Consider the following 22,277-nt stretch of genomic DNA (forward strand, 5'->3'; position numbering starts at 1 on the left):
CTGTTATTTGCAAACTCTGTAGTATTTTTAGTTTCATCTCTGGAGGAAATCAAGCTTGTGTGATCAGTCTGTCGGTGTCCCTCTGTCCACCCACCTCTCTTTCTCCCCTCTCCCATTTATTCCTTCCCCACCTTATTTTTGTACCCAGCCAGTTTTGCTCGTGCTTGGCAGACAGGTAGACGCATCTAAAAGTTACAAATTGTGTGATATAAAGAAGTGTGGTAGATAGAAAGGAGAAACCTCCCTTGTAGCCTCTCCCCTAATGAAGCTGACCTGGGGTACATGCTGTGCACGTGGGGACCATTTCACTTGCTGGCTTTTTGGTAAATTTTTGGATTGTCAAAGGCACTTTACAGTTACAAGCTGCTTAACAGGAGTTTTCTGAATTGACTTCAGCACAGAACATTTTAAAATGACTTGCTGGTTTTCAGTGTCCATATAAGTAAGTGCTGCTCCCAGTAATTTACCTGTTTCCTTTTAAAAATGATCGTAAGTCTTTCATGCATTTTTTAATGAAGTTAACTGCCTGCTAATATTTCCCAGCTACCCTAATTGCATTGGGATTTAAGCAGACCAAGTACCTAAATTGTAAATACTAATGATATTGATTTTTTTTTTTTTAAAGAAAACAGTTTTTTAAAGGAATTACTTCTTTTATTTACGTATTTATTTATTTATTTTTGTGGCTGGACTGTAAAGAATCAATGCCAAATTCTTTCCAGGTGTTGAGAGTAGTTTTAGTCTAGCTTCATATATCTATTTGCCTGGGTTTTAAATGGAAACATTCAAGCATATTCTATCTTTGTCAAACTGATATTACTGCATACCGATATTACTGTTCCAATCAGAAATGAACATCCAAGAGATCCAGCGTGTTGCACCTAATGACAGTGTACCTTTCAATCTGCAGCATCTCCAGCAGATGCGCTTTGCACAAGCTGCACTTGGGTGATGACACACTGTCATTAGGCACAGTTTGCTTCAGATCTAACCACTGGTTTATTTGCCAGCCATACTCACTTGAATATAGATTGCCTGTCTTTTGAGGAAGAAGCGTCAGTAGACAACCCAAACAGCTGCCTCCTCCTTTGGGTTTTACTTTTGGTTTCTCAATTGTGATTGTATTTTGCTCTCCTCCATCTTGAAGTTTGTTGTTTCTACTGTAAATAACTATCTCACAGTGACTGTTACTTTCTTAAAGGAGTTAAATAAATGATGTGTTCAATGACGACTTTGCTAGGTGATTAAAAAAGTGTCTTGGAAAGAAATAGGTTATTATAGGCAGAAAATAAGTTGTCAATTTTGGTCTAATAGGCTCCCCTTAGGATTTATGTTATTAGGACCTTGGTATGTAGCCCTTAAAAAGGGAAAGAGATTGCAAGATTACAAGAGATCTTTCAAGTATTCCCAGAGAGTTTTACCAGCCCAGCAGGAGAAATTAAACTGCACCAAAAAAGGGAACTTTCTGTATTCTGTGAACACCTTTTCTCTGTAGATTTCATACAGGCCTTTTTCTATTCAGAGCACACATAGGCGAAGTTCTCCGTTTTCCAGAAGCTCTGTGATCCTTCTGTGTCAAATTCTTGGCTTAGAAATCTCTCTGGTTAGTGAGTGAAACTGTCAGCCTTGTAACTTCTTGCAAAAGCTTAGTGACAAAGTGCTTGGAATGGTTGCTTAGGTTGGTTAACTTCAGTTATACTATTGATACTCTCTCTACTCTTAATTATCCCTCTTTTCATTTCTGTACAGTCTTTTGCCGGCTTAATTTTTCTATGCTAGATTAATATTTTTTTCTTTTTACATTTGTCGTAGAAGGAAGATGTTTAGTGCAGTTATACTATTGAATTCCAGAGCAATTAGGTTGCTCTTTGGATAAAACGTTGGAGAGACTCCCTGAAGAGCACATTTATTCACTTGCAGAGCTAGCCTACACATGGACTTGTTGTTGTTTCCTTTAATGCATTGTCCTCCACTGGGCTGGGGCACGGCTTCGGTGTCCTGTGTTTGCCTTGGCAAATTCATAGTGATGTTCTGTGAGAAGGACATCGTCTAATCTAACAGCCTCACTTTTACAGCTGGGTTCTTTTTAGTACCTGAAGATTGTATTTGTTTTTGCCTTCTATTACTTAAGATCTGATTGAAAAGTAAGCATATTAGCTGATTATTTGCTTTGGGGGTTTTTTTGACTCACAAATCTTCCACTCTCTGTATCTGGATGAGTGAACTAAAGTTGGGATTTCTAACACTGGGATTAATACTCAGGAACAGATTCTGGAATCTGGGATGTGTTCATTAATATGCATCGATGGAAAGGGTGATGTTGTTACACCTTCCCACGACAGTGTCTGTGTGGCAACTTTGGTGCCTCTGTCTCTTGATCAGTAAACAGATTTAACTATGAGCCTTTACCACAGGCATGTTGTGGAGACAAGCTGATTTTTTTTTTGAATAAAGTTATTACACGGAAAAAGACTATAGATATGCAAAGTACCGAATGAGATGCAGCAGGCAGATTATTCTTTGTTATACAATGAAACTGCCATTTAAGGCAGCTAGCTAATTCTGTGAAATGTAGAGGCGAAATGTAGTCAACAATCCTGATTAGCCAGTTAAATTTGAAAAATATTTGCAGATAAAACTTTTCTAAATTACATTGCAGCTGGCTGAAAGGAATGACTGTTATATTTTTGAACGAAAATGTTACTGTGAAGCATATTTTAAAAGTGAAGTAGCTATTTTTTTTGGCAAGGTTGTTGCTGTAATTAGTCATGCTTTAGAAAAAAACTAACTTTAAAATCAGCACAGAAGTTTTATCTGTGAGAAGAAACTGAACTTTTCGGTACAGTTTAGCTAGAATGGTAGTGTATTGATCAACTCCATGGCAAAACATAATCAGTGGAGAATCTTTTGTTAGGAAACAGTCTAGCAGGGGATATATACACATGGTGATGAGTTTCTGTTCATATTGCTCTCTTGAAATGTTTCATAGCAGTGGGGTTTTTTGCCCAGAATGTTATATTTAGTTTTCTCTTTATTCCCTCGAGATAGATGTGTAACAGACCTCCCTGCTGACAAACTTGCTACTTTTTCTCTTCCTCCATTTTTGCTAAGGTTAGGGCTAGGTAGGCATCTCTCTTGTTCCTCTGCAGAGCTATGTTCCCACTGTGCTATTAGAAAAAATAACATTTGAAAAATATTATAATAGAAAACTTTTTTACTGATGTTAGTTTAGTAGTATCTTCTCACCTTTTACACCACTAAGCTATCTTATGAGCTGTTGAAGATATTGTAACGATCTTTTGCTAGATCCTGTTAAGGAGAGTAGTTAGTGATATTGAGGGATTTGTTTTCTTGTGAACTTTGTTTAAACTGCCGTTAGCCAGGTGGAATTCTTACTGCATTGCTGGACTGTAAATCTGTTACTTGGTCTGAAGAGTATTTGAGGGAAAAGGTTAAACATGTACCAAATTTATACTAGTTTATTCCAAGAATTGCATTCCATGTGCACTGTGCTGAATTGTAAATGTGATTTTTTTTTTTTCCCCTAGGCAAAATCCAAAACAAAGATATAAGATTCTGAAACGTATAAGCACAACAAAAGAGAGTCCTTTATGCTACAAAGCTGACTCTAGGATTTCTGCACAGATTTATGCGTGCGAAGAATCAAGCTATCAGATACTATTAAAAAAATACGTATATAAATAACTGTTTTATAAACAGTGTAGTCAACACAGTCAAAGCAAAATAGCAGAGCAACATGGAGGAGCAGTATAAAGCCTTTAAATTTGAACGTGTATTTTCAGATGAAGTTTGTCATCAGTCGTTCTATTAACTATAGATTTTTTTGAACCTATTACCAAATGTATTTGATTTAAGCTTAGGAATAAAAGCTGGGGGGTGGCAATCTGTAGTCACTAACAGCTGCTGCCTTGCACCTTGGCATTCCCTTGTACCCAAATGTGTTATCTCAGGCACGTCTACACTCCCTTTAATGACTGCCTGAGCAACGTGAAGCAGAAATGTCTTAAACGTGCCTTTTCTTTCACATTCAGTGGAGCAAGATACAGTTTGCTGGCATATACCACTTTGGGGCTGGAGAGTGCAGAGGACAATTTCAGGACTCACAACCTTACCATTGTAGGAAATGGTAAGTACATGTGGTACCAATTTAAGGAAATAAAAAACCAGTAACATTTTGCATTTCTCTTTCTTGTAAACTAAAGAGCTTAAAGAGATTATTTTTCTTGATACTTAATACAGAACAACTTTAATAAAATATTTAACAGCTCTAAACCAGGCATCTGTACACAGCTGAATAAACTATAAGTTGAGTAAAATTTCAAGTCCAGATGAAAATTTAATTCTTTTGGGAGCTTATTCTGTCATTTGCATCTCGGTCTTATGTGAGTTGTAGCTATATACAAATTATTTCCCCTTCCTCGCAGCCAAGGAAGGGCATCAGAATGAAGAACAGCTTTTTCCCTCTGCAGTCAGAAGGAAAGTAGAAAAATAACTTGAGTTCAGCAAGGTTGTTTCAGGCCCAGATTTAACTCAAGACATAAGCACATGTGCTTGCAGTTTGCCTTGGTCGCTGTACTTCAGGTCTGGGACAGCACAAGTTGGCAGCAGTCAACCTAGATGCCAATACAGGGACTATGATTATGCTGCAACGGAAGGTAATGCTTTAAGTAGCAAGAGCACAATTTTGGATACTTCATCCAGCATTTGCTGAAAGTAGAGCCCCTTACATAAGCCACTCTCTAATTGTTAACTTCAGACATGGGACTTTCACCATAGCTTCTGGGAACTTTATTTTTTCCTTGGGTAAACTTGACCTCAAAGAAAATTTCATTCTTTACACTTCATTAATTCTGAATAAGTAGAGATTTGAAGATTTATAGGGCATTTGTTTCTTGAAGGGTCAGATGAATAATTCTGAGTATCTTTGATATTTGTAAGCGCTTCTTTATTAGTATTTTATGATACTCTTTCTTCAAATTCCTTTTTCTGTCATTAATTTACATAATTTAGTCTGGTGAGAAATGACATACCTGGATGTTTTTGTTCATTACAAGCATTTCTAAAACATGACCAAAGACAGAGTCATGTCAATGGAATGTTGTATTACCTGCTTCTAATTACAGAAGAGAGAGCCTATTGCACAACGGAGCTGAACGAGGAGGGATATTGCAATTCGTTAAAAACTCCTTCGAGTTCTAAATGCTCTTCTAGTGCTGAAGAAAGCAGTATATACAGATTCTAAGCATTATTAAAACAATCTGAAACGAAGTGCTCATGTGTAAACGTAGCTGTGTGCCGTGATGGGATGGGCTCAGGAATCCTACTTAGACAAGACTACCAGTATACTTATCTTTCAAAATGTTTCTAGTTGTGAAAGTGAGATTTAGAGCTATATTTTATGTAAGAACAACTTGTTTTTGCAGAACATGTCCATTTTTACTTGAAATTCTTCTGGAAATTATTTTTTTATTAATACAAGTAGCTTACTGAAGACTAAAAATCTATTTTAGTCTAATCCTATAGGATGAAATATCTTTCTTTAGATACAAAAAATGCTTATTTACATTAATGATCTTAATGTAAAAATTGATGTAGAAAGCTAAAATATACATTTAGGGCAAATGTTTGGAACTAAGTGTTTGTCTTTCTTTTGCCTGGGCTTTTCCCCCAGAGGAATCCTCTTTTTGGCTCCCCCTGTACGGAAATATGTGTTGCCGTTTCGTTGCTCAGCCTTCCTGCATGGCTAGGGATATGATGACAGGATTTCTTAATCAGCAGGTAAGAAGACCTTTACATCCTCTTCTGTTAATGGCAGTCACGGAGAGTCGATTTTTAAAACATTTGCTCTAACCTGAAGTGGTTTATTGAAAACTGTTATTTTTCACCTGTTCGACCTAGAGCAAGGGGAAAATTCTGTCTCACAGCTGCATTTCCAAACAATATCTTCAGTGGCTAATTGTGAAGAAATAAATGTTTCCTCATCATGCTTATCAATAAAGTTTTTTAGGTTGTTACATAAAGATCAAGTGTAGTTGTCATTTCAGAGCTGGTTTAGGCTGGTGTTTGACGGCAGCAATCCTAATAATGCTGTGGCTCTCATCCTGACCATGCCTCCTGTTGTGCTGGCACCGGAGTTCATATCACAGCATGGTGAATCTGACTGGTGAACTGAGCAGTATTTAAGCTCTCTCTTCAAAAATGATTAATCCAAACTCAGTTTACTTCTCTATTTTGGTTCATTGCACAACTAGGCAAACGAGAGGGTGATAGCAGGAGGCCAGAGGGGCTGGGTCATTTGTCAGGAGTGCTGAATTACAGGCTTTGGACTGGTTGCGAAACTATAATGCGTTTATGAAAGCTGTTCAGAAAGTTCTTTTGAGAAAGTGGAAATTCTAGACAAATGTCTTTGCTTGACATTTGTTGAATGTACAGTGTATTTCCAAAGTGAGATAAAATTTTTATTTCTCTTATTGTGTATTTACTGTAGCTAATAAAGGTGGTTTCTTTCTTAGGGTAGACATCAGTTCTAGATTTCTTTCTGTGTGAGAAAGCAGATTCTGTATTGTTAATGTCACACAGCAATAAATCTGGGTAAAGCACCTAAAGACTTTTAAAGTATTGCTAACATTTCAACAATCAGTGGCTCTGAAATGTTCCGCAACAGAAAGCCTTTGTTTTAGGAAAGAGTCTAAGTTTTGATCACACAGGGCTGGTCTTTATATACCTTGTAATATGTTCTTAATTTGTACGTTGTTTGGCAATTTCTGACTGTTTCTTCCCCTTAGCAAACGATAGGAAGTCTCACTAGCTGGAGAAGGCTGTATTGCTTACTAAGAGGTGGGAAGCTCTTTTGTTATTACTCGCCAGAAGAAATTGAGGCTAAACTGGAGCCAGCATTGACAGTTTCTATCAACAAGGTAAAATTGGTTGTGTAGGAGCTTTTTGTTTACTTTGAGGGAGGTTGGGTTTGTTTTAAGACATACTTACAGTCATTTGGGCTCTAAGCTGCTGGTATGCAGAATGCTTTATAGGTAGCATGTGGGTGGGATATGTTCCAGTGAAATTTGCAGTTGCTGAATTTTCTAAGCAAGGACATTACATATCTTAGCTGTGGACATAAGTTCCTTCTATTGCATTAGACTGGTTAACAGAGAGGTAAAAAGGAAGATGTTTTTCTTTAGGAAAAGTGATAACTTGTTATGTGACAGTTCCATAAGACAGTCCTTGGAAATGTATTGCTTAGAGTCCCTTAGCAATGTTCTGGCAGACTTTTGTCCTCAGCAAGATGGAATTTTAACAAAAGCTTTTTTATTGTTGAGTGTTATTTGGCCGCAGTCTTAATTAGAAGGAGAGCTGGAAAATAGTTCAAAATACTTTAGTGCCTTGATATAAGCTGCTTTTCTTAATACTGGTTTTGTACAGGGCACAGTAACTTTGGAAGTTCTGTTCTCTAGGATGACATTATTGCTATTTTTCAAACCCTCATTGGAAAGGCTGAGTTTAAAATGTAAAGTGAAAATATTAGTTTGGCTGAAGAAACATTAAGTATTTAATTTGACATAATATTTAGGTGTTTAATTTAGGAATGTTATTGGAAGGACCTTTGGAATGGCAAGCATTAGCATGAACAGATGCTTTCAAAAACTCTTTTTGCTGCAGTCATCAAGAGTTAATATGACACAAGGATGATCAGAGGAATTTAATGTTATTTGCAATTGACATAGCTGGCTTCATCTTACGTAAGTGAACAGGCACATTTGGAAGCGGTGTTAAGCACCAGTCGATCTGGATGCCGGTGCTGTACTGCTGTGAACGCCCGATGCCAGCTCTAATTCTGAGAGAAGCATTCTGCCCGCTCTGGTCACCCATTCAGGCCGCTGAGCTGAGCCGGCACTGGGGCAGCTGACTGATGAGTTGGCCAAGGGAACTGATGTGGGTTAAAATGAGCTCGTTTTGGGGGCCGGAGGAGGGTTGGCTTCAGCTGCGGTTTCCGTTAATAAATTCTCTTATCTACTTCACTACATGGCTTCACAAATACTTGTGTGGTACAACAGAGGGGCAAGGCTGGGACTGGGAACGTGTGGAGACACAGTAACAAAGAACTGCTGCTTACAACAGCACCATCAGCTTTTGGTGTCTTTGAAGTTTCTGGAAAATATGACTGCGTTCTCACTGAGAGCAAGACTTGTGTATAAACCAAACATTTAAACTAGCTATAACAATGTGACCCGTTTGTGTTAGGTCTTCTTTTTTTAGTCACCTAAGATTGAAATTGATTTCTTATTTAAAAACACCTTTCTGCTAGTGCTGGATCTTTTAACAAAGCCATTTTTTCTTCCAGTTGTTCACACATTTACATGAAATAAATGTTTAGACTGTGGTATATATTTAGGCAGCTTTACTTGCTTACCTCTGCAGTCAATTTTAATTGCACTAGTCAGCCTTTGCCATAATTCTGCTTTCCAACTGTTCACAATATCAGTTAAGAAATGGTAAACTTTGGGAAATTATAGAAGACTAAATCCATATTCTAAAATGTGACCGTAATATTTTAAAATATGATCTATCAGGCTATCTCGTATCTTTCCTTGGAGGTCTTTGTTTTGGTATATATCCTAGTTTTGTCTTTCCTTTTAAAATAACCATATTCTACTAAGGTATTTTTACTCTTCCATGTTACCAACACAGGTAAAACCTAAAATCCAGCTTATTGAGCCTTTGCTGAGAGACTGTCCATACATTTGCAGAGTATCATTAAAGCTAACTTGTAGAAGGTATATAAATCTTGTATCATACACCATTTTACACAAATGTTAGTCTGCTGGAGAATATGACTGTGAATCTTTCTTCAATTTAAATTGAAACCAGAAAAAAATTACAATTTAAAACATATTTGAATACTTTACTACTTAAACAGTTTTTCTTGAAAAGTAACTTAATAACTTAATGCCTGCAGGTATTTTTTTATTCTTTTGTTATGAAATTTCTCTTACCGATTAAATGAAAGCAAACTAATCATATGGGCTTTTCTGCTACATGTTGTTATAGAAACAGCAATTTCAAAATGCAAGTTGAGGTTAAACATCAACTCTGGACATTCTAGCTAAAATCTCTTCAAGTTGCATATGTGGCATCTCCATTTGTAATGTGAAGCTGATCCTTTATGTGTAATTGAAAGATACTTTCTGAAAAGTAATGAAATCATTCGGATTTATGGGAAACTCTCTGGAAAATATTCACACTGATAGCCTTATTTCCCGTTCCCTTTGAATCGAGACTTGAAGAAGCCATTAAGACCAGTAAAGTCATTACTTCAACTTCAGATTACTTCCCTGCTACTGCTGTTGAGCAAGAATGGTTCTGCAGTTCCTATTATGCAAGTGCTACTATTATTGTTCCAGCTAAATGTGATTATAACATATTATCTTGCACAACTAAATAGGAAAAGAGAAATGATATTTTCTGTAGTGAAGAAAATTTGCTGGAATCCAATTTGAACACAAAATATTCCTCATGGGCCAGTCCCTGAATTTTTTTCAAGTTTCCTTTAGTTCGAAATGAATAATAAAGGCCTTGCCTATACCTGATAGTTTAGCAAATTGGTGTATGCGCCAGTGGTTCACGTTATTTGCTCAGTATTTAGAATACATATTCTATTGTCTCCTGGTCAGACACTCTAAAACTTTTTTCTGTGCTATGTGTGCCGGCAGCTTGAGGAATTCTGGGATGTCACTTTGAATTAACCATACATATCTCCAGGGAACCAGGGAGCAGAGGCATATTGATATGAGTTCTTGACCATGCCAACATTTAGGGAGCAAGCAATAAGAGAAATATTCTTTGTCTGTGTCAGGGAGCTCCAGCAGTGGTGAAATGAAAGCAGCCCTGAAAATTTCTGTGTTCTCTGTAGTAAGGACGTTGTCCCACTGGTTGGCTTAGATAAAGCTTTATACATGTGAAAACATTTTGGAAAAGAACAGACTAGTTAAGTGCCTCCAAATGTCTGGTATCTCACATAGCATTGCTCAATTTAGTCCTCAATTGCTTGAAAGAGCTTGTGGATGCGGGCAGGGGAAGCAGATCTAATACCCAGATCCCACAGGCTGGACCTGGTAACACACACGCTCAATTGAGTGGTTTGGAAATGGCACTTTATGGCTCCCTGGTGCTCCACAGAATGCTGGCTGGTCATACAATGCTGTCTCCCCTTCCTGGTTTTTAGCTGCTGCGTTGCACCAAAGATAGCTAACATGACATAGAAAACCTAATATTGTTTTTCCGTATTATATTTACACACTGTACTTGTCGTCCAGTGGCCACAAGAATGTTATATTAATACAAGTACACAAAGCAATGAAGATGAAAGGAGGAAATATTCATAGCTGATCTGGTGAATTTGTTCTTGGCCAATAATGTGTTTGAAAGCCATACTTTTAAATTTAACCATATTTCCCTGCTTGCCTAAAACAGACCCTGTGGAAATTATTAACATTACAGCAGAAACCAGCAGATGAACAGACTGTATTTTGTTTACAGTGTTGTGTTGTTGTTTCTTAGTTTATTTTTTGTTACTAGAAACATGACAGAAGTTTGTTATATGGGATTCGGTTTGTTTAATCTTCAAATGGATACACAGAACTAGATCCTAGGTTATTCAAGAACTGTAATTTGTTTTGATGTCTTAAAATGATCTTTATAACCAATGCTTCTTGGTGTGTCAGGATTGGCTTAGCAGGAAAGTATCTCACCTCAGCAATGAAACAGTTCTCTCTCTCTTTTTTTTTCTTTCATGTTTCTGTTTTATTTTTAGCTTAACAGATGAGCTTTCCAGAGAGGTATTATCAGGCAAAGAGATTTTTTTATTTTGGAGGTAAAGTACAGAGGAAGGTTCATATTTACATTCCATTAAAAAAAAAAACAAAACAAACCTATTATTTTCTCTTTTAGTCTTTCCCACCTTCAAAAAACAATCTTTTGCATATAGGATGTAAAACTGTCTTCAGCTTCCCCAGAGGAGTCATTTGAGTTCAAGATCAACTCAGTTTTTCCTATTCAAATCCACCAGGTGTTCTATTTTTTACAAGGGTTGTAACAGAGTTGGTTCGGCTGTCTGTAAGACAGCTAAATGATGAGCATTATTATAACATGGTACCTTTAGACACTTTCATTCTTGTGGTGGTGCTTTTTGTGTGTGTGTTTTTTCCTTTTTTATTTTTTTCTATTTTGTTTGTTTTGGTTTTGCGTTTTTTCTGTGGGTTTTTTTGGGAAGTGGAACTGGGCATGTAGTATAATTCACCCAAGCTTGGTAAATTCATCACCCCATTACTGTAATAGCATCTTGTATCGCTCCTTAAATATTCAAGCATCAGATATAGATCGTTGCTTGTGGATTTATCTCCTTTGAATAATACCGTAGTTGTGGGATAAAACCTGCAGCAAATATCATTAAATAAACCTGTGTGTATGGTATGCTTGAAGTTCTTACCTGTCAAATGTTAATCCATTTGATTTAATTTTTTGCTGGTATCTATGGTTACCTGAGTTAATGGGATATAGAGCACTTATGGATGAATTACTTCATCTCCTATTTTTAGACAGAAGAATTTAAATGAGCATATCCATCAGCTATGCTACAAGCAGCTGTTGGTATTTCAAATGGTTACTTCAGTAAGGCATTTAAAATCCGGGGAATGTTCTGTAGAATAATTTTTGGTTTTTTCTGAGTATCAGAACTAGGCTTATCCCCATGGGATCCCATGCGTAAACTTAATTTCTGTAGGTGTATGTTTAACATCTTTAGCAGATGTTTGACATTTGGTTGAATTGTGTAAGAAGGAACAGGGCTGATGTGTCTCCGCTGTGTTTTGAGGAATGGCCTGATGCCACGGCTGCGGTCAGGGCCACTGTCCATCCAGAGGGGACACTGGGACGCAGCCTGGCTGTGGATGCTGGGTGGAAATTTTTTCAGTTGTGTTTTGTCCAACTTTTCCTAAGATCTTTCAGTATTTCACCCACGGCGGGGCGGGGGGGGGGGGGGGGGGGGTGGTGCGGCGGATATCACTCAGGAGTAAGTGCTTTTTTTATTGTACTAATGCCATAACAAAGAAACTAGATACTATGAAAATACCACTGGATCTAGTCTAGGTATTAAAAATCAATTGAACTATGTCCCTTAACAGGAGAGGAAACCTTGGCTGTAATAGTGCTGCTGTGTAATCTGAGAACCTTTCTAACATTAGCTGAAGAAATTTGATAGACTTATTATATACTTCTCATGTATATTTTTAATTGTTTCTATGTAGCTCTTCCTAATAAGGGAAAACTAAAATGTCTATTTTGAAAATACAGGTAGGATTTTTTTTTTTATATTGGAGCAAAATATTTTCCAATGCTGGAAATTTGTTCTGTCAGAACTGTATGGGTAACTGCTACAAATGTTCTTTTAAATGTAGACTAGTAAGTTTCTTTTTAAATTTTCTGTCACTATAGTATTAGCCCTGAATGTCCTGATTGACTAAGATGAACATAAAATAGATACAAGTTTAGAATACATTGCATAAACAGTGGCCCACAGAAGTATGGTAGGAGATCTAAATAGTAGCTGTAACAATGTGGTTGTCCCCCTGAAGAGTCAGAGAAAAGGAGCTGCTCGCTGTTATTTTGGATTATTCACAAAACTCCTGTGGGGAAGAATGAGGAGTGTGAGATGTGCTGGTGAGGGTAGAGGGAGGGGAAACACAACGTATGTTCCGTAATTCAGAACTAAACTGCAATGATTGTACTCCATTCCCTTGTTTTTCATATTTTATGCCATTTTAATGATTGTATTAGAAAATACTGTTATTAGTCATTCTTTTTACTAATTGGAAAGTAATCTGGATTAGACAGAAAGCCAAACAGTATCTCCCTTACGCTGCCCTTGGCCAGAAGGTGATACCACAGTGGAGCTGAGGCGATAACTCATTACTTGTCGTTCCTAGGAAACCAGAGTTCGAGCTGTGGAAAAGGACTCCAAGAGAAGAACTAATAACTTCTCTGTTATCAACCCCATGTCTGGAGAGGCTTCGGTGCAACTTTTTGCTACTGACAGTAGGGAAGAACTTCGGAAGTGGATGGAGGCTATCTGGCAGCACTTTTATGATCTGAGTGAGTAAGCAGGCAGTGCTGGCAGTGTGCCCGCCCACTGCGGGGGTATGTAACATCAAAGGGGTCTTTGAACAATTTGAATTGGAATTGCCTCGTCAGCCTTTGTTTGCAACTACGAGAAGAAAAATGTTCTTTGGGATAATTTTTGGTGGTGGTCTAAGCTGTTGGAAGGCAAATATTTGACTAAATCAAAGTCCATGTGTTCAGTCTGGGTTTTTGCAAGCAGCCAGCAGCAGATTATGTCCAGCAGTGTTCTAGATAATTTTTTGAGGACTGCTAAATTCTCACAGCCTCTGCTGTAGAGTCCACCTTTGCCTGGGAAGTGACAGTGGGACATGGTGGGGCTGCTGGGTTCACTGGAGCCTTGGCTGGGATGCAGGTTCAGGCAGCCCTTGCAAGCGGGCACATGTCTATGGGATTTCCTTGCCCTGCAGTATTACGGATTAATTAAATTGTAATTTATTGCATTAGGATTTACTTGATTCTCTTGGTAATTCTTGGGTTTTGGTACCCCTTGTCACAGAGGAATATGCTCACCAAGACACACTCCAATCCAGTCATGCAAATACACACTTCTTACTAGATCCTGGTGTAAACTGTGCCAGAGGCCTTAACAGATGATATAAATGAGATGATAAATCGATACCCCAACCCTTTGGCTAACCTCTGGAACATCACTCTTCCTACAGGAGAGAAGAAACTCATTTATTGGTGTAAACCAGTGAAATGGTATTGAAGTAGTATACTGTGTTGCTTGTTTAACACCCAATATTTATTATAAGAACTATATAGATTAATCTACATTATCTTTTTCCCCTGCTTTAGTAGTTTGACTCACAGGTTTATTAAGAGTAGAGAGCAACTGTCAGTAGTTACATTGCCATTGACAAGGTATAGTTGGTTCCTGATAGTCATTTTCATCAGGTCAGAAAACAGAACCAGGTCAATTAATGAAATATCAGTGTTCAGTCAGATGCCACACCAATAAAATCAGTGAATTGAGGCTGCGGAAACTAGGTATTGTAGTTTGTATTTCTAGTCCTTTTTAGCTCTGATTTACAATGAGAAAAGGCTCTATCAATTAAAGAAACACACTAAGCAAAAACTAGGGCATCCTCTTTAAATTAGCTGTGGAGTGGGGTAAAAGAAATACTTCTTATTCATTATAGATAGAATACCCATGGATTTTTTTGAGACATTTTCCTTAGGTTTAGAAAAAATGGGTCACTTGGCATTTAAATGCCTTTTTTCTTCCCTGATTCTAAAATTCTCTTAAAATTAATGTGCTCAGAACACTTGGAATGATTGGTATGAACAAAGTAATTTTACTGTGCCTTGTTTTCCTTAAGGTCAAAATCTATTAATAGAGAAAGAGGTTTCCTTGTCTGCTAAGGACTAAAAAGCAAGTTACCCTCCATTGAAGACAGAACTTTCTGTTACGTTGTAACATAGCTGTAGAACATCCAGCTTGCAGTACATTGGAGGTTGTCCCCTATAACTTCCTCAAGCGTCCCTAACCTTAATTTTTTTTTTATTTTTTTTTTTTAATGAATTTATACTGTGTTTGGGGATTTGATGGCAAATTGTGATATTTAACCTTCGTAGTTTAACAGTACTGCTGGGATGCCTTAACTAAAGATAGTATCTTACGACCTTTGTGCCAAGAGTTAGAATGAGTACAGAGTTGAAAATGCAAATGTACCCTGAGCATTCCTGCTAAACAGAAGGTAAACACTTACTGTTTAGTGTTACTTTGGACATAGTTTCCTAACACAATCTAACAACTTCAATTTTTTTCAAGCTGAAGTGTTTAAGTTCCAGTCATTGTTCTATTTTCTCTCTCAGGCCAGTGGAAACATTGTTGTGAAGAACTTATGAAAATTGAGATTATGTCACCACGGAAACCACCTTTGTTCTTGACAAAAGAAGCGACCTCCGTCTACCATGATATGAGTAAGTGGGATTTGTCTTTTCAAGTTGCAGGGTAACAGAAACAACATTGTCTGTGTTCAGATGGCTTCTGGTGTTGATGTTGAAACACTGAGTTTTCCAAGGGCAATTCAGACAATGAAAGAGCAACATAATTGCATACCAAGGAGTTCATATTAAATCTGAATTTGTAATAGCACAAATAACTAATGCATTTTTATACCTTGAGCCAAAAAATTTGCATTCTGCACTGTAACTACAGAGCCCTGAACACATTCAAAAAAGCTGTCACTAGAAATAAACATTAATTGCAAGAGTAATATAAAGCTCAGGAAATGTAAAGGTAAAATAGTCTGGACTGCAAACCAATAATGTCTTTAACTAGTTGCATTAAATTAATTTGCAGTCCTTAAAGTTATTTAAAGACTTACCTAACATAACTTACCTAATTGTTTGGTCTTTGGTAATGGTGTTGAAAAATATGCTTGGAAAATCTCTCTAGCATGTATTTGAGACTTCTATTTTTACCGAGCAAAATGGTATGCAGCAGGATTATTTTAATAGTTTCATTACAGAAATAATATTTACAGACTAGAAAAAGTAGGTCACTTTGTTTTAATGGGTCCGATGCAGTGTTGGCTGAGAAACTCTGTACAACTATAAATGCCTGACTGCTTGGTGCTTGAGATTGGAACTGTGAAGATGCTCAAAATGTCACGTGGGTCATTGAGTTACTGTGCATCAGAGCGCTGAACAGTCGAGAGTCTCCTGTCGAAGCTATGAATGCAGAGCAGAAAGGCAGTAAATCACCTATATAGAAGTTTTATGAAGGTAACGCTGTAGCATAATTCTACTGATACTCAAGCACAGCAGTGAGGAGCAGAACACAAACTCTGTTTCACTCTCATTATACCATTTTTTTCCTGCTTATTTATAGCATTAATAGATACAACCCTGTGTTTAAAAATGTGTTGAAAATCATTAACTTGTGGCCTGCAATAGAAAAGATATTGCTGCTAGTTTAGAGGCTAGTATTACTGCAGTATATATAGAAAACTCAATATGAGGGATAAGAAATGAGGCAAGACAGTCTTAAAGCACATAAAGAAAAATGATATATGTGTAAAGATGTCCCATTTTCTGCAGTCTGGAGGCACAAGAATGTTTAGTCATAGTCTTTTTCATGGGCCTTCTGTGAAATGAAATTTTAAAAGCACTATACAACAAAATATGTTTAATATCTAATACATATAGGTTTCCCAGTAGTGCATTATGTTTTCTATTTTTACTTGGGAAAAAATATCAATGCCTAGCCTGTTGCCTCAATGCCAGCTGTCACGAAGACTGTTCCCTCCCGTCACCTCAGTTCTCTCTTTGAAAGCCTGTGTAATCTTTTTCATCCATTAATACTCTTAATAGTAGTCCAGACTTCATGAGACATAGTTAATACAATTTTGTATTCTGAATAGCAATAACGAAATAGGTAGCAGTAAAATCATTGGTAGTGTTTTAATCTGAGTTAATTGCTGTTCTTTAAAATTACAGGCATTGATTCCCCAGTGAAACATGAAGGCTTAGCTGATATCATACAAAGAAAAATCGAAGAGAGTGATGGTGAGTTCCTGCTTGGCCAGCAAAAAGAGTCAGCAGCTTCCTTATGGGCTTCACTCTTTGATGGATCTCATGAGATGGTTGTTCAGAAAAATGTGCATCTGAGCCCAAAGAGAGATACCACAAGTCCAAATGATAGCAGAGGAAAGAAAAGAAGAGCTCCACCTCCACCCTCTGACAAGGCACCATACAGTGCAAAAGCACAAATGAACACAGAGCAATTAGGCAAGGAAAACCGGGCGAAGTCTGACCGCACACCTGCTGGTAGTTCTTCCTTTGATGCCAACTTAGCTACAAGAATGCAGCAGTTGCAGACACCTGTTGCTGCTCCTTACAAAGCTGGTGCTTGTAGAAAAAGCAGCTTAGCTGGCCTTGGGAATCCCATTTCACTGCTTACCAAGACCAAGTCTGAAACCAAACCGGTACCAACACCTAGACAGAAATGCTAGACCCTAGATCATGGTTGCAGCCATAGACATCATAATTAGCTTAGAAGAGTCCCTCGAATTTTAAGTTTCTTGGCCTTCTACTATATACTTTTTTCAGGCAGGGCATTACTACTAGCTGCAGTCTCAGCTGTACTCATTATCACTAACATCTACATAATTGCACTAGTAACAGGAGTTACCTTTATCTGAAGTAACGGTGCTACTTCTGAAAAGACTGGTTCAGTGCTTTCCCCTTGAAAAGCTGGCAGTGTTTAGGGTAACTTGGTGTCCCTGCAGCAGGGATGTCACTGTTGCCTTCTACCAGCCCCTCTGTTTAGCCCACTTGCAGCTCCTCGGACTGGTTCAAATGGGAATTTCACACACCTTCAGCACAGATCTTGCAAAGCTGATTTTCTTGGGCTCCATACTTGGCTTCACCTAAAATATTCTTATCTTTCCCTCCCTGTTTGGGAACCACTGCTTTTAAATTAATGTACTGTGACAAGTTATTGTGCCCTCTGAATGGCTCTGTAACTCCGTATGAATTTCTGAAGCAGTTCTACCAATTTAGTGTGGGATCTCCGAAGTTCTTGCTGGTGCGCACACTGTCCAAATTGACCAGGGTTGTCTGAGTGTGAGCAAGAGTGTGATCCATCACTGCAGCTTGGTTTGGACTAAGATGAACATTTAAAAGCAGGACTGCATATGAACAGCTACTCAGGCTCTCATTTTCATGTTGTTGGGTTTTTTTTCCTGGCTAATGTGGCTCTGTAGCAAAGCTCTTCCTTTGTGGAGTCTCTCAGCTGTTCCTGGTAGATAGCTGGTTTGTAAACACGGCAGTCTTACTGGTGAAAAAATTGGGTTTTGTTTGCACTACTCGTTCTTTCAAATAGCAGAGAATAAGTAATTCCGGCGAAAATATTGAACCTGATTATTGAAATAACCAACATGTTCTCCATTTTTGTAAGAAGCATGGGTTATTAGGGTTCCTGTGATACCTGCCAAATATTTATTGCATATGAAAAGATTCTGCTCTCCTGGATCCACAGCATAAATATCCAACCCTTTGCTTGGTTGATGCATTTATCTCAGATGCTTGTACTTATCCATGAGCAAATGTCTGCTCTAGAGTTTTGGTATTCAGACCTGTGTTGAGATGGTCATATCAGCAACTGTTCATGAATTTAACTGTAATTTTTTCCTAAACTGCAGATGGCTTTGGTAGCTTTACCATTTCTCCAGAACGTTCTGTGTGCATGGTTGGTTTCTCTGTTTATCTATTTGTTTTTTCTTCTGCTAGGCTCTTGGCTGCCCAGCTGTAAAGGTATCTGCTGGATTCTCTCAGTGCTTCATTGGCTATTTGGGATGGGGCTTGAGGGGCAGCTTTCATTTACATATCTTTCTGCAGGATTAGAGCCCTTCATTTCTAGAATGTCCTTATTCATTCTTCATTTAATCACGTTGCATTTTTCCCCCTGAAACAACCACAATCATTCTTACAATAAATCACACTGCTACTTAAGTGGATGGTTTGTGAAAGTTTTATAAATAGGAACAGAAAACTGAAGAATAACTACATGATTATGTAAATTGGACACAGTCGGCTAAGTGGACTGTACAACTCTGAACAAGAAATAAGAAAAATAAACAGAGGGGGGAGGAAAAACATATTTTCCAAAATGCAGATGCAGTTTATTTAGCTTTAAATCCAGCTTTAAATGTTATTGTGCTCTGGAAAGAAAGAATACCTTCTTTTCTTGGTAACCCCTTTCCATTTAGTTGTTATATTTCACAATAGATCTCATAAATATATAAGGTAAGAAGGGCACCATAATGAGCCTTTATTTTTAAATTCAACAGACCATTGAATTTCAACAAGCAGTTTCGCTATTCAGTGGCTTTGTTTTGAACTGAACATTTTAGGAAGGCATTTAATATTAATTTAAAGTCTTCAAGTGATGAGAATTCACTCACATCTCCTGTTGCAATAGTTAATTACCCCAGGTACATTTTTCACTTGATTTTCTATTTGCATTTCTAGCTCCACCTTAAGTTATTCTGGTCTTTTTATGCATTTGATTGCTTATATTGATCTCTGTAGTATCAGCTTTTCTAATTGCTTGTGTGTAGTTATAAATCATTATTATGTCCCTTTTAACCTTTTCTCTGATGAGATGTAGTGAATTCCTTAACTTTCTTATGGCAACAAATGTTATCCGAGACTAATTCATCTTTGCGTTTTCTGTACTTCTCATGTATTGAATATTTTCAAGTGTGATATCTGAATTAGATGCCACATGATCTATCAGGACCATATAGAGGCATAACATGATCCTCTTATTCTAATTAATAACTCCTTCCCTTCCTTGCTCAAAAATTGTATTATCCTTTTTTTTGTGGAATCATTGCCTTGCGTGCTGACTTTTATGGCTCAAGTCCTCTTCAGAGTCTTTTTCAAGAATGCAGTACATCATCCTCTTATTATCCTACCTAATTTTTTTTTAGAAACATACACTGTATTTTGCCAGCATTACAATACCGCTCATGAAGTGATCCAGATTGCTCTGTATAAGTGACCCGTCCTCATTCTTTACTACTCCAGCAGTCTGCTTGTCCTTTGGAAATTTATTGCAAGTGATTTTTTACAGTTTCTTCCAGATCATTGATTTTTAAAATGGAATGCAAGGCAATGTTTGTGGAGACAGGTGGTAAGTTTTTATTGCATCAGTGACATGAGTAGGGTGATGGGGAAAAGCAAACAGGCCATTGAGTTCATGTTCCTTTTTTCCCAAAGCTATTAAAAAATTGTATAAGATGGAAAACAACTATAGTTCTTACTGATTCCCTATTAGTACTGCATTTTGAAATGAGCTTTCTGTCTTCAACATAACATTCTGTATGGATATCATCTTGTACTGATATTTTAAAGGAAGTGACATGTTCAGCTGGTTTTCAGGAGGTGATTTTGCATCCTGACGAGTAACACCTCAGTGTCTTGGTATGAAAGAGTAAAATTCAACCTGTTTTTCAAGACCTGTTCTCCATGAGGCTGTGTTGATTGGCATTTTATATCTATCCTTAAATTGGCCTCATATGAGCCAGTTCACTATGTTGCCCTGCTGACTGCTAAGCAAACCAGGCCATTAATTACTCTCTGATCATCCTGCTCCAGAACACCAGTGCTGTTCTCATGGTCCTGCAAACCATCATGGCAGTGTTGAGACTTGTGTAACTAATTGCACATTTAGGCTCCTGCAGCTGGGAAAGCTTTCGCTACTGAATGTAGTCTCTGTTATTTCAGACAACCAGTATGTAATCCCTATTATGAAGCATCAGCTGACTTCAGGTTTTAGTATTTATTGTTACTGACTTAGTGTTTTTTTGTTTCCTTCTGTGTTGCCATTTATTTGTCTTTGCATCTTCTGTCAACCAATTGGGTTTAACTGATAAAAACTGCAGGTTACCAACAAATGTTGATCTTAGGTATAAAGTCATTTGTAAGAAATACATTTGTACTCAGCTTTTGTCTACGGAGGAGAACATAAACATTAGTAATATAAACAGAGCACAATTTTAGGAGTATAATCAGATGATATATCTGTGAGGAAAATAATTTTTTTTTTTTTTTCTTTTTCATATAGGGATGAATTGTAATACTTTATTGCTGACATCCCTTATCACCACTCAGACTTGTTCAACAATTAGAACTCTTTCTTTGTAGTTGGTTTTTTTTTGGTTGGTTGTTGTTGGTTTGTTTTTTTTTCTCAAGTTTTCCTGACTAGAATGAGGATGAATACTAAAAACAGGATTTAAGACCAATAAATGGCTTGTACCCAGGTCCTCTGACGCATGTGACATTGTCCATCTCAGAGTGAATGTCCCAAACCACCAGTGCAGCACAGGGAGGCCATAGGGGCATCTGCTGCTGCTGAACCACATGTGATGAGGTCCTTTCTGAGAAATGTGTCAGGCCCACGCTGCAAATTGTGCCTGCTTGTTTGCTGCTGGAATGAATTAATTGCTGCTTAAAAGCAGAATTAAGTAGTGGGATTGCTGTCTTGAAACTGGGTGGAGACAACAATCAAACCAAACTCTTCTTTTAGGAAATTCAGCTTTGAAAGCAATTGCTAGTCCAGACTTGAATATAAATTCCACAGAACATGAACAGCTTGTGAAATATTGACTGAACAAAGACTTAATTTAGTAACTTTTAATATCGTACCTAATGTCTTCAGCTGTTCGCTTGGTCTTGGAATGGTAGATGGTACATTTTGTGATTTTAAAGACATTAGCTTAAAATGTTTACATTTTTACTAGTTATGTGATTTTATTTTTTTTCTATGTTAATTATATTACTAGTTATTTTATGGTAGTTTGTACATATTTGGAAATACTGTTGTAGTATTCAGAGTTGATTTGTAATTAATGTAAATTGCCTTAATAGCAAAATGCAGATTCGGAAACTAATGTATTGTGAAACATTAAACCAGAAATCTCTTTTTGCTGCTAACACTGTATTTCAGTTAAAATATGCAAGTTAAATTAAAAAGGTTTCTAGAGAAGAAGTGTTTTGATGGAATTTTCTTGAATCCTGGAAAACTACATTAAACATTCTTCCAGTTTATAGACCATGGGTGATGGCTGCTGTAAAATCAGAAACCTCCAGGTAGTTGCCTTTCTCCTGGGCCTGCGGAACATGTCCCTCTGGGCTCGAACTGATGTAGCTCACAGTGTTGGCCTCAGCTTTCTGAGCTGGAGAAAAGGAGAAGACACCACGTGGCAGCTGGCACTGGTTGCTCAACTGCTCGTCCAGTGTGACCAACAGATTGGTGAGGGAACACCTGAAGTCAGAAACGGTGTCTGAGATGCACCTTGTTCTCACGAATGTGCCTAAACTTTTAGGTGCTATTGTACTTCTCTACAGTCTTGATAGATAGATAGATAGATAGATAGATAGACAGACAGACAGATAGATTTTTAAAAGTGAAGCAGCTTTACCTCATTCAGTCTGCTGTGTGAAGTCACTTTCATGTAGCGCTGCTAATTCCAAGCTAACTGTATCACTCCAGTAAAGCATTTCCTTGGCCTAACTGTCATAAAAGAACCATGATAAACATAGAGAGAATTGTTAAGACATTTTAG

At 37.5% G+C, this 22,277-nt stretch overlaps 1 protein-coding gene across 1 annotated transcript in view; it reads left to right on the top strand.

Moving 5' to 3' along the window:
- Nucleotides 1-17,156, top strand: part of RTKN2 (rhotekin 2) — a gene marked incomplete at both ends in the record, with an annotated part of 30,434 nt that extends 13,278 nt beyond the window's left edge. The window contains 6 exons of the mRNA XM_080347858.1: nucleotides 4,053-4,147; nucleotides 5,693-5,799; nucleotides 6,807-6,938; nucleotides 13,002-13,167; nucleotides 15,013-15,120; nucleotides 16,642-17,156. Coding sequence (XP_080203984.1) covers nucleotides 4,053-4,147; nucleotides 5,693-5,799; nucleotides 6,807-6,938; nucleotides 13,002-13,167; nucleotides 15,013-15,120; nucleotides 16,642-17,156 — 1,123 coding nt within the window. The remainder of the gene's footprint in view (nucleotides 1-4,052; nucleotides 4,148-5,692; nucleotides 5,800-6,806; nucleotides 6,939-13,001; nucleotides 13,168-15,012; nucleotides 15,121-16,641) is intronic.
- Between the last annotated feature and the right edge of the window lie 5,121 nt (nucleotides 17,157-22,277).

Source organism: Nesoenas mayeri (assembly GCF_963082525.1).
Source record: "Nesoenas mayeri genome assembly, chromosome: 7".
In the NCBI taxonomy this organism is placed as follows: Eukaryota; Metazoa; Chordata; class Aves; order Columbiformes; family Columbidae; genus Nesoenas; species Nesoenas mayeri.